Source organism: Calliphora vicina, chromosome 3 (assembly GCF_958450345.1).
Source record: "Calliphora vicina chromosome 3, idCalVici1.1, whole genome shotgun sequence".
Taxonomy (NCBI): domain Eukaryota; kingdom Metazoa; phylum Arthropoda; class Insecta; order Diptera; family Calliphoridae; genus Calliphora; species Calliphora vicina.
Genome location: NC_088782.1, coordinates 34,965,301 through 34,978,517, shown reverse-complemented (window position 1 = coordinate 34,978,517; position 13,217 = coordinate 34,965,301). Strand labels below are relative to the sequence as shown.

Below are 13,217 nucleotides of genomic sequence, written 5' to 3'. Positions count from 1 at the left end.
AGCTTAAAATATCGGTTTATTTTAAATTTTAAGAAATATGTACAAACATGTAATCAAATGTGGTTCCCGAACGGCTTTAAATGCATGGAAATCAAAGACTGGTATTAATTTTATAATGGTTAATTCATATGATATAAAATATATAATATGTGCATAATACGTACGAAATACAAAAGCAAAGGCCAGATGGAATAGGGTAATCAAGTTTTTTTATTTTATTGTAGCTTCAGGTATTTTAAATTTACTATTTTATATTTAAACAATTTAAAATACTTTGTGCAATTTGATAGACCATAATATCTATAGATAATTCGGTATAAATCAAGATCAGCGAAACAGCTTGCATTTTTATAATTTCTTTGGTGTTGATAGCTCTCATAATTATAAGCACAAAAACGTTAATATTTTTCCCTGCTCTCTCTTAGTTTAAGAGTTATATGAATTTAAAGTCAATACATATAATAGTACATTTCTCATATATTTGGAAAACAAACTGATCGTTATGGGTATCATTGAATAGTGCTTCACAATACCTTTAATATGATATATAATATGGTACAGTTTATTCATATTGTAAACCAAAAATTCCTTTTTGATTTTATATGACAGTACTTCAGAAAATTTTGATATACAGAAAAAGTGATTTTAGCGAAGCCGGTGTTCGATACACCCCAGATTTAAAAGTCCCTTCACCCGGCCGAAGGCCGGCAATAGAGAAAATGTGAATATTAACAGAAAAAAAATTATGAAAATATAAACTGTTACGCGGATCTTGATTTGTTCCGATAATTCTAATTAGAAATATATTTATAAAATAAAAACACACACAACAAACGAATTCAATTAGATTTTTTTGTGTTTAAAAAATACTTTTGGCAACACTAGCAAAAGTAAATGACATTTGCCGGCCAAAAAGTAGAAGAAAAAAAAAACAAAGAACAAAAACAAAGCAAGTCATCTTTTTTTTCCTTTTGTGGATACAAATAGTTCATTAATTATTGAAATTGAGAACATTTTTGCTCCAAATATTTACAGATTTAAATAAATTGTGCTTAGATTTAGTGAATACAGAATTTGAACAACATTTATGCAAAGGTAAATACTACTTTACAATAAGTAAATGCATCCCGCAGTCCTCCTGTGTCCCGCTTAAAAATAAATTTAATTTCTTTTCTCTTGTAAATATGTACGTACATATGTATGTTATGTTAACAATATATTAAACATATATAGTACATACACGCGTACATATGTGTAGATAATAACACAAATAAAAAACTTTTTCCAGTTGATAAATGCATCATCTGTCCCGTTAACCTAAAATATCCAAAACAAAAATTACTACAATTAAAACAACAAGAACTGCTGCAAATACAACAGCGTGTATATTTCCAATCGCCACATAAGAAATCTCCACCATCCCCAACAATTCAAGTTGTATCAACTTGCCAGCTGTCAACTCGAATAATTCACATTCGGCATTTGCAAAGTTATCATCAACGTTGTCGGTACGCGGCTGTTGATTTTAAAACAATTCGTAGTCTCTCCACTTCTACTACTACTACTACCACCATCACCACCAACACTACCGCTTGTGCTATTATAGTTGCTAACAAACAAAAACCTCATTCACTTGTGTGTCGTGTATTAACCCCATCGTCATTAAAATTGCAAACATTTCCTTCATTTTTAAAAAATAAAAATACTATATCATTAGAAAATTGCCATCTAAATACGCTTATCGGTGGTAAATCATACGTAAAAGTACAAAAACAATTTTATCGCGATTATTCATCAATATCATTGGGTGCATCGCTAAAAAACAGTGAAGCTCCACTCTTAGGCGATCTTTGTGAAAAATATCGTGCCATTATAAGTCGTACATCCGCCGATTTAGCAACACACTCTGAAACACAATCCAAGGATACTTCAGCAGCAACTATGGCCGCTACACAGCAAAAGGAATTTCAACGTTTACCCACCAATGTGGTGCCAACGCACTACGAATTGGAATTGAAGCCCAACCTGGAGGCTTTCACTTTTGAGGGCAAAACCAGTGTACAATTGCAAGTAAGTATTAGCCTCCCTATCTTCCATTGTTATAACATGTGTAAAAAATCATTATAATTTAAATTTTGCTTTCAACCTTTCTTCGGCTTTCACTTTTATTTAAAATAAAAATATTTGTGGGAATAAAATGTGAAAAGAAAAACAACAATAATATAATCAAAAAAATTGATAAAGCTTTTAGTGAATTTTTAAACATTTTTATGTGATTTTAGCATATTGTCTGTCCATTCATGTGTGTATGTTCCTTATTTTCTTTCTTATTTTGTTTTTGATTTTTATCTTAAAATACTACATACATACACACGTACAAAGTATGTTTAAATGAATGTACATACATATGTATGTACATTGTCTTCCCAACAGTTAAGCAAGTAGTCAATGTATCCCTTAAAGACAGTAATTGTCACAAATGTCTTATCACTTGGCTAACTCCAATTTAAATATATTGGTCATTTGACACGTGTGTGCACTTTGTAGTGCAGAGAGAAGACAATTGGTTACTTTATACATCCCAAGTAATCTAGCATGAAGACAATTGACACTTAAGTGTCTCTAAGTAATCTGGAGTGTAGTCACTTTAAACGTTTTGTGAGTAATTCGTACAAACTGGTTTTATACAAATTGTGTTGATATAATTCTCATACAGTTTATTTTTATTTTTGCTTAAGTATCTGGTATCCCATGTAACATAGCATGAAGTCACTTTAGTGTCTCTTAGTAACCTATGGAGAAGTCACTTCATACTTTTTTTTTGTACTGCACTTTATTTTACCCACCAGAAGCGTTGACTACTTTCGATCAGCTATCAGATAGTCACAGTCACATTGTATCAAATGAGTCAATTGAACCCCTGCTTAGGACATGTACGTGTTAAAGTAACTAGTCAAGTAGCTGATCAAGTAACCAGTTACAAAGCTAGTAGTGTAACTGACGCTATGTAACAAGTATGTGAATCTAATGCATGCCTACTTTGGACCAGCTATTAGACAGTCCCATTGTAATAAAAAAGAGACAATTGACCCCCTGCCTAGGACATGCCCGTGTTAAAATGACTAGTCACGTGGCTATCCCACCCTAAGGGATGGGTAAAATCACTAGTTCGGTACTGTCTCCTCGAACTGCTGGGTTGTGTGAAGTATGATGTTGCATTTTTTTGATATTGCATTCAACTGTCAGAGATTAAAGTAAATGATTTCTTCAATGTATATTAGAGTGGGTCGCACAGTGCATTGTTCCAATAAAACGAATGAAGAAAAATACAAGGAGTTGTCGTACTCAAATGAAATTTGGTACAGACATAATTAAGTAGGAATAAATATGAGCATGAGCGACGTATTGACAAAACTAGCCAAAGGACATGCCCGCTATGATCCTTATGAGATTGAAATTCAATTTTGTCAGTAAAACTGTCTGTCTGTGTAAAATTCTCTAATGTCTAAAATTTACAACCAAATATAACAAGATTTACACAAAAAAGTTTATCATTATCCCAACCAGTATGAGAATCAGCAAACTCGTTGAAGCAGAGTTATGGATCAAAATGTCAGACAAGCTCAAAAAAATATTTTTGGGTGCGATCGTAAATGCAGTTATGTTGCAAATTTGTCAAACGTTTTTGATGCAAATTGTTGGCAGTGATGATGCAAAATTTTGTAGCCAGCGCATCATTTAGTTTACTGTAGCAAAAGTTTGCATTTACGTACACAAATTTATGCTTTGTTTAAATATATTGCAGTTAATGCATGACAAACTTTATTTCTGTGAAAGGGCAAACTGTTGAAAATGGTAAGAATCAGTACATGATTTCTCCAAGCCCCCATATAAATATCTTTCCGGAATATGGCCGTATGTTATATAAATGTCTATAGAAAAATGATATTCATATAAAATATAAGGACTGTGTAAAAATTAAGGAGAAGGAACAGTCCGGTGCTATCCTTCATATACATATTTATGAAAATGATAAAACGGAACAAATGGTTGTAGTCACTCCTCATAAATTAATTTAAATAATAGAAGAAAAAAATGATTTCCAAATAGTTCACAACTAATTAGATAGTAATATGATAACAAAATTGAGAAATTTTCGAAAAGTGGAGTTAGGCCTTTTAGCTTTGAAATTGAGCCCGTTGCTCCATCCCGACCTCAGTTGTGCCAGAACTGCTCTAGTTTACCGCGTCAGCAAAATCCCTCAAATAACGGTTGCTTTTTACGTATTATTTTTGCATTGTTTGGTCAATGCAATGAAGTATAATTCTTTGTAATCTTTAATTCACGTCATGGTTGTACGCTATCCGCGACTCGTCTAAATGAGTCTTTCATGGACTTCTCTTCTGATCAGTTTCCACTCATTTTTGAGTCGTATCACTTTTTAATCATTAATGGGAATCGAATCATTTTTTAATCAGTTTTAGTTCATCATAACTAGTCGAAAAAGTGATTACTCACCCAACAATCTTCCAAATGCTGACTGGGATTGTTTTTATTAATCAGACACACCACTGTTCGTATGTACAAACAAATAAACATATTAATACTATATCATCTGGTTTAACCGGTAAAATACAATACAAAATTTAGCTTGTGCCGTTAGGTTAATGTTGCACAAAAAAAATCTACCTAAAAAGTCAATGTTCTTTAGTTCTGAATGATCGTATTTCATAGTAATAAAGTAAAAGTAAAAAAAGTATTTTTTTCTTATTAAAATCAAGGCCGCTTAAGATTATATGATTATTTGTATTCGTACCTATATAGTTCAGCAAAAAATACAAATATGTATTCAACTTTTAAAATTTCCGACAACGCCACTAAACTATAAAAGACAACAAAAAATCACAACAACCTAATAATGTGTATAACACTTATTTAATGATACACGCGGCGAATAAACAAGTTTTTTTTTGTAAATCTTTAAGTAGATATAGCAAGATTAAAAACATAATGCATTTGTTGTTGTTTCATCCCAGAGGACAACTAAAAGAGTGATGTTAGATATAATGTGTGGCAATGAATTTTTCAAAAACTATAATACTAATTTTAAATTATTTTCAGAAAACATTTCGATTTATTTATTCGTACGCCTTTAAAGTGAAAAAATAAAGAAATCTGAAATAATTTTTCCTATTTACTCTTTTCCATATTAGTTGTTTACTATATATTGGAAATAAACATGGTATCACGGACGAGACAAGAAGTGGAACTCGTTTTTGGCTGCCTCTAAAAAAATTCAAGACATAAGCAAAAAAAACTACAACTACATCGACTTTTTTAAACCTATTTTTGATCTATATCTGGATTACTAAGTTATTATCATAGACAACATAGATATTGATGATAGAGATTTCAACGATCATTCCAATGACCATTGAAATGCTAACCGAGAATGGCTCAAAATCGTCCCAAAATGTAACCCAATTTTTTTTTCACCAAAGTTTTTTTTGCCGCCAATATTTCTTCACATAACTTTTTTTTAGAAAAAATATTTTCATAAAGTTATATCTGTCTTATTTTAAATTGTACATATTTTATATTAAATTCACCTGAAATTGGTATTTTCGTTTAAATCTATGTTTTTAAATATACATTGCCGAACTTAAGTATTGGCACAGGATCATTGTACTTTAAGGACTATTTAAAGGATATTTTTAATAAAAAAATATATTTACCAGATAGACTGATGAATTTCCTACAAAATATAAACAACTTCATTTCAACAATTTAATACCACTATTTATTAATAACAAAACTACATAAAAATACTTAATTTCAATGAACAAAATTATTGGCACACTTCATTAAAAGCTAAAAAAAACATTTAATTTAGGAAGCAATATTGCAAAAGTTGCAAGTGATTTTTGCTTTATAACTATCTCGAGTAGCTTAGGCATGAATCCACCAACTTGTTTGTGATATCTGACCCAATACTTTGCCATTCTTCAACTAATGCCTTTTTCACTCGCTTATCTAGCTCTTCCCACAGATGCTCTATTGGGTTGAGATCAGGAGAGGTGTGGTAGGACATGCGAAATATTGTATGAAAGCCACATACGTCCAGTATAGGCCGAATTTTTGGGATCATTGTCATGTTGAAAAGTGAAAGAAAATGGTAAATTTAACTTTTCTGCACTTTTCCTGAGGTGTATCCGTATATTTCACTTTGTCCATTTTTTCGTCAATGAACACCAGCTCTCCAACCCCTAAAGCGGACATACAACCCCACACAATTACCTCTCCAGCACCATGTTTTACTATTGAAGCAATATTTTGTTTTTCCAGCTCTTTATTGTTTTTTTTTCTATACCGTTTGACGGCCATCAGAGCGAAAAATATTAAATTTGTTTGCATCAGAGAATAGCACTTGGTGCTAAAAATCATGTGGCTTATGTAAATTCCTAAACGCTTCTTTTGGTTCACAGATGAAATAAATGGTTTACGCCTAGCAATACGACAACTATAGTTTGTCTTCTGGAGCACTTTTCTGGCTATTGCAGCGTGAACTTCATTCCCAAACTCTTCGTTAATCTCTGCAGCAACCTGTGTTGAAGATATTTTTGGACATAACTTGACCTTTTTGATTATATGGCTGTATTTACGCTCACTTAAGAAGCTAGGAAGATCTGTATGTTTAGCACTTTCAAGTGTTGATGTTGCCTTAAAACGTTGCACGATACTCCAAATTGTAATCTCCACAATCTCAGCATATGATTTTCCTTGATTGTGTAAGAGATGGATGATTTTGCGCTCAGATTCTGTTGTTTCCTTTTTTTTTTGTTAGCCATTTTCAGCAAAATTGATAATTATTGTGCTCATTTTTTACAAATTGACATTAACAGTTTTAGAAACGAAAACTGTTAAATAAAAGAAGATAAAAACGCATTTTCAAAGAAAAAAAAAGTGGATAGATCGGAATTGTGGAATTTTTCGTCTTTTTATTATTTTTAAATAATATTGCAAAATTGTTGGTGGTATTTTGTAGGAAATTCATCAATCTATCTGATAAATATATATTTTTATTAAAAATGTCAACAATATGGCCTTTAAATCGACCTTAAAGTACAATGAGCATCCTGTGCCAATACTTAAGTTCGGCACTGTCCATATTTTTAATATAAAAATTTAAGCCAAATTCTTTATAACTTTTGACAACTACATTTCGAAGTGTTTTTAAAACTACTGTATTCATTTTAGCATGATTTTATATTAAAAGAGAACTTATTTTCAATTAACACGAAGAGTAACATAATATTCTATAAATATATATAGTTGATAGTTTAAATAAATTAAAATCTACTAAACTTGATATCAAAAAGAATTAACGAGTATTATGTACATATTTGTGAAAATGCAACTTAAATGAACTCGTCAAAACTACATTGAAATATTTGCATTAGTTTAAATTTGTTAATGGCATTTTAATTATAAAACGTTTAAAAAAAAAACGTGTTTGAGTAATATTTTGTATAATATAATAATTAAATATTTGACACATTATGCCACCAACATTTTATAAATTTTAATAATTATCTAACACTTTAATTACACTTTTGTGATGACTTCAATATTCATTTTATAAATTTCAATACAATTTTAGATTGCTTCGCCCACCAATGCCATTACTTTAAATGCTTTAGATATCGTTATTAAAAGTAGTGAAATCGAGGTGAATGGCGAAATATTGAAGCCCCTTAAAGTTAGCTATTCAACCGAAAATGAGACGGCGACATTAATGTTTGAAAAGGAACTGCCAGTGGGTGTTGTTGGAAAGCTAAATATGACCTTTACGGGAGAACTGAATGATAAAATGAAAGGATTTTATCGCAGTAAATATTTCACACAAGGCGGTGAGGAACGTTATGCTGGCGTAACACAATTTGAGGCCACCGATGCCCGCCGTTGTTTCCCCTGCTGGGATGAGCCTGCTTTAAAGTCAACATTTGATGTGGCCTTAGTAGTGCCAGAGGATCGTGTAGCCTTGTCTAATATGCCGGTGAAAAGTGAAGATTCATTGGAGGGAGGTTTACGCCGCATTAACTTTGATCGTACGCCAATTATGTCCACCTATTTGGTGGCCGTAGTTGTGGGTGAATACGATTATGTGGAGGGCAAATCTGAAGATGGTGTTTTGGTTCGTGTCTACACGCCAGTTGGCAAAAAGGAACAAGGTCTATTTGCTTTAGAAGTGGCCACAAAAGTTTTGCCATACTACAAGAGTTATTTCAACATTGCCTATCCTTTACCAAAAATGGATTTGATAGCAATTTCGGACTTCTCAGCCGGTGCTATGGAAAACTGGGGTTTGGTAACATATCGTGAAACATTTGTGCTGGTTGATCCCAAAAATACTTCATTGATGCGTAAACAATCGATTGCTCTAACAGTGGGCCATGAAATTGCTCATCAATGGTTTGGTATGTTAAAATGAAATGTAAATGGGATTGATTAATAACATTATTTCTTATTTTCAGGCAATTTGGTTACTATGGAATGGTGGACACACTTGTGGCTTAATGAGGGTTATGCTTCCTTTGTTGAATTTTTATGTGTACATCATCTATTTCCAGAATACGATATTTGGACACAGTTTGTTACCGATATGTATACACGGGCTTTAGAATTAGATTCATTGAAGAACTCTCATCCCATTGAAGTGCCTGTTGGTCATCCTTGCGAAATTGATGAAATTTTCGATGAAATTAGTTACAATAAGGGTGCTTCGGTAATACGCATGTTGCATGATTATATCGGAGAAGATGACTTCCGCAAGGGCATGAACATCTACTTGACACGCCATCAGTATAAGAACACATTTACCGAAGATCTTTGGGCTGCTTTGGGAGAGGCCAGCTCCAAGCCAGTGGCTAATGTTATGAGTTCTTGGATAAAACTTAAAGGTTTTCCAGTTGTAAGTGTAGATTGTGAGCAGTTGGATGGTAACAAACGTTTATTGCGTTTGACTCAAAACAAATTTACTGCCGATGGTTCGATGCCAGATGGTGATTACACATGGGTTATACCAATTACCATTTCTACCTCGAAGAATCCCAACAGTATTGCCAAGACTGTCTTATTAGATCAGAAATCAATGGAAGTTGTATTAGATGATGTAAACGCCGATGATTGGATTAAAGTTAATCCCGGCACTGTGGGTTATTATCGTACCCGCTACTCCAAGGAAATGCTGGAGAAGTTAATGCCTGCTGTGCGTAACATGGAATTGCCACCATTAGATCGTTTGGGTCTCATTGACGACATGTTTGCTATGGTACAAGCTGGTCAAGCCAGCACTGCTGAAGTTCTAGAACTCATCGATTCGTATCGCAATGAAACTAATTATACAGTTTGGACTGCCATCACAAATTCTTTGTCAAATCTACACATTTTGATTTCACACACTGATCTTATGGACCACTTTAATAAGTATGGTGAAAAACTTTATCGTCCCGTAGCCGAACGTTTGGGATGGGAAGTGCGAGAGGGTGAAAATCATTTGGACACTTTGTTGCGTAGTCTGGTGCTGTCACGTTTGGTGTCTTTCCGCTGTAAGGATGTTATCATTGAAGCCCAAAAACGGTATTTATAATAGTCAAATAATTTATTATTATTTTAATAACCTTCACCATTATTGAGTAGGGGTATATATACCCCTGTCGTTCCTTTTGTAATTTCCACAATTTTCATTTGAGCCATAAGTTATTCTGGTATATTCGATATAGCCATGACTGTCTGTATTTGGAAATCAACTATCCAAAGTCCCCAAATAACTTATAAATAAACATTATACATCAATATGTCGAGTATTGGTTCGGTTACTATTTCAAATTGAGAAAATTGGCCCACAAATGGTAGGGATGGATATAAGCAAAAAACAGGGACTACCTCGATGTTTTCTCCAAATTTTTTCTACCAATTTGCATTTTTCAATATTTGTGTAAAATATACCATGGTGAAGATTATAAAAGATTCGGCAAAGTCGAATATATCACTTTTACTTGTTGTAACTTTTTCTGTTTTTTTAGTTTCCGTGATCATGCCAATAATGTTTGTCCCGTACCCGCTGACTTACGTTCTACTTGCTATAAGGCTGTTTTACAAGATGGTGATCAGGCCATTTTTGAGGAAATGCTTTCATTATATCGTTCCACCGATTTACACGAAGAACAAGATCGTATTTCACGTGCTTTAGGTTGTATTGGTAATGTGGACATCTTGCGCAAAGTTATAGAATTTGCAATGTCGGTAAGTTTTTGTTAGAGTGGCATTTTGCCAAACAAATTGTTGATATGATGCTTTACTGTTGTTGTTTCTTGTTAGGGTGAAGTGCGTGCCCAAGATTCTGTATTTGTTATAGTGGCAGTTGCTGTTAATCCCAAAGGCCGTGATATGGCTTGGCAATTCTTCAAGGATAATAATCAAAAACTATTAGAACAGTATCAGGTAAAAATGACTATCAGGTATGTGATGGACACCGATCGATTTGAAAGAGTGTGCTTTTGATATTCCTTTCAAAATGCAGACCGATTTAAAAAAGTTTCGTTTTCAAGATCGGTTTACATCATCTCATACCTGAATAACACATCTATAAAAAAAACTTATTTATTTTTTATTATTTACAGGGTGGTTTTCTATTGGCACGTTTAATTAAATATTTAATTGAGAATTTTGCTTCCGAAGAACGAGCCCTTGAAGTTGAAGAATTTTTCAAAAACAAACAATTCCCAGGCACTGAACGTACCGTATCACAAGCTGTAGAGACAATACGTCTAAATGCTGCCTGGCTAAAGAGAGATCGCGATTCATTGACAGAATATTTAAAGAAAGAATAAATGAAAGACGCGCTGGATTGGAATTTTGCAAATGATAGAATTAAAGGAATGAAACCATAAGCTACAACATTAAAACCAAAGCCATTTATACAAACCATTTATTAACAAAACAACCCACTTATTACTATACATGTATTTTTTTAAACAAAATTTAACTTAACTTATTGTTTATGCTTTTCATAATGATGGAAAACTTGCAAACATACAATTTTATTTTATTTGTTATTTGTAATAACATTATTTTGGCCATAATCTAAAGAATTTTGTTTTCATATTACAATTAACAAATGTTGTGTTACAATTTAAACGAATGTATTATGTTTTAAAAATTATTAATGAAATTTAATTATTATTTATTTGCATTTGCTAGAGTTATATAAATTATATTAGAAAAAAGACCAATAAAATTGAGGGTTTATAAAGAAAAACAATATTTTAAAAAACGTATCTTATTTCATTTGTAATTTTTAAAAGCTTTTATTTTACTTGCAATTATATTTTGTTGGACATATTTGAATTTTTTTTGAAGATTGGATACAGTTCAATTCACCATAAAACTGCAAAAAGGTTCTCGTATTTATTACCCACAATTTTTATTAATATACCCTTAACCAATAGTTGCAAGGCTATCAGCACAATTCTGAAAAAAATTTCCCGGGAGTTTTTTCCCTTTTCGTTTTTTTTAACATAAAATTTGAATAGGAAAAAGGAAAAAACTCCTGGGGAATTTTTATTTTCATAATTGGGCTGTATAGTATATAAGTTTGTAATTTCTACTTTTATCTGGATTGTCATTACTATAGACAATATGGATATCTAATGATATATGGTTCAAAGTCCATTGCAACGATGTATATTAGGCTATAGTAAGTTGGACCTACAATGGGTCAAAATCGGGAAAAATATTTTTTAAGCCGATTTTTTTTTTAAAAAAATTGTTTAAATTAAAAAAAAAATTTAAAAATAAAAAACAAAAATTTTAAAAATTAAAAAAATTGCAGAAAATTTGGAAAAAAAATTTTTTTATTTTTAAATAAAATTTTTTTTAATTTTGCTTAAATAAAAATATTAAAAAAAAATATTTTTAAGTATAATTTGGGTATACAAGATTCAGTACAGCCGAATATAGTACTCTTACTTGTTTTTGTTTTAGCTTTCGTATGAAAACGAAATTATCATATTGTTTTCAATAATAAAAGGTACAAAACCTGATTTTATTACAACGTTTATACACGTTATCTATAGACGTTATTCCAATAACGCAACGTCTTTGTCGTCCAAGAACTTTAATTGGTCAAGTACCACAATTTTGGCTCATAAATTTCTTTTGACGATCCGGATCTCTCTTGTATGAGTATCTAAATTGTTTGCTTCGGGATCCACTCATTTCATTTTCTTAATAAGCATTTTTGAAAAATTTCAAATAATTGAAATAGTTGTTACAAAAAACAAGAGGAATCTACATAACAAAATGCTGTCGAAAGTTCAACCTAATACTCCGGCCGTGGTATATTGTCAATGTATGTCTTTTATCTATATTTTGAATTTTAATTGAATGAATGAATTATGGATTGTTCAGATTTCAAAACCGACTGAAATAAATATGTACATTTATATGAGGGAATCCTCTATATCCTCTATTTTAGTTGATAAAAAAAATTCAGTATCTCTAAATGTATTCATATTTATTATATTGTACTCGTTTGTTACTCAGTATAATGGAATTATATGTACTAGGATCGCCCGGTGGCCGAAATTCGAAAACCATATATGTTTTATTAATAAAAAGTGTACCACAAAAAAACGTGTGGCCTATTTATATATCAGATGAAGATATGAATCAAGTTTGAACTAAATTAACATTAAGGTTTGCAGAAAATTACGATAAGTAATTTGGAGATTGCTATGTTTGGTTTTCAAAGTGGATATTTCGCCGTTTGTGATAGTTTTGTTTGCGTAATATTGGTAATAGAAACTAAATTTTAGTTTATTACATATAAGACTTTTAATTTCAACATGAAAAAAATATAAAACAACAAATACTATTCAATAACTACACATTTTTATAAGTTATTACAAATTGTTATTGGAAAAACGTTAATTTTCAAGATAACCCAAAATCGAAAATTTGTATTTTTATAATTTTAAATTGTTTATAGAATAAGGGTAACGGTATTTACAGATAACGGTATAAACTATTATATCGGTAACGGTAATTGCAGTTATTTCGGGGTAACGTTAGCCAATCTTAAGAGAAAAAAAACAAGAACGAAGGAATTTGTGTGAGAAAAATTTATTTACAAATTGTTACTAGTTATTTTTTAT

General features: G+C 31.5%; 1 protein-coding gene across 3 annotated transcripts; it reads left to right on the top strand.

Moving 5' to 3' along the window:
• Positions 1–22: 22 nt before the first annotated feature.
• Positions 23–11,299, top strand: Psa (puromycin-sensitive aminopeptidase). Of its 3 annotated transcripts, none has more exons than XM_065506264.1 (8): positions 23–101; positions 1,036–1,095; positions 1,718–2,070; positions 7,661–8,477; positions 8,535–9,639; positions 10,086–10,305; positions 10,381–10,503; positions 10,683–11,299. In XM_065506264.1, the coding sequence occupies exons 1-8, from the start codon at positions 38–40 to the stop codon at positions 10,890–10,892; spliced, it is 2,952 nt and encodes a 983-aa protein (XP_065362336.1). In that variant the 5' UTR covers positions 23–37; the 3' UTR covers positions 10,893–11,299. The 3 variants fall into 3 exon arrangements, with proteins under 3 accessions (XP_065362336.1, XP_065362334.1, XP_065362335.1); XM_065506262.1 differs by having other exon boundaries at positions 1,289–2,070; XM_065506263.1 differs by lacking the exon at positions 1,036–1,095 and having other exon boundaries at positions 1,289–2,070.
• Positions 11,300–13,217: the final 1,918 nt, after the last annotated feature.

What these genes read in the sequence shown, in the direction of transcription:
- Psa (XM_065506262.1), top strand. Translation starts at nt 38, where the DNA reads ATGTACAAACATGTAATCAAATGTGGTTCCCGAACGGCTTTAAATGCA. An exon ending in TGCATGGAAATCAAAGACTG is followed by an intron (nt 102 to 1,035) that starts GTATTAATTTTA and finishes AAATATTTACAG; the next exon opens with ATTTAAATAAATTGTGCTTA. An exon ending in AACTATTAGAACAGTATCAG is followed by an intron (nt 10,504 to 10,682) that starts GTAAAAATGACT and finishes TATTATTTACAG; the next exon opens with GGTGGTTTTCTATTGGCACG.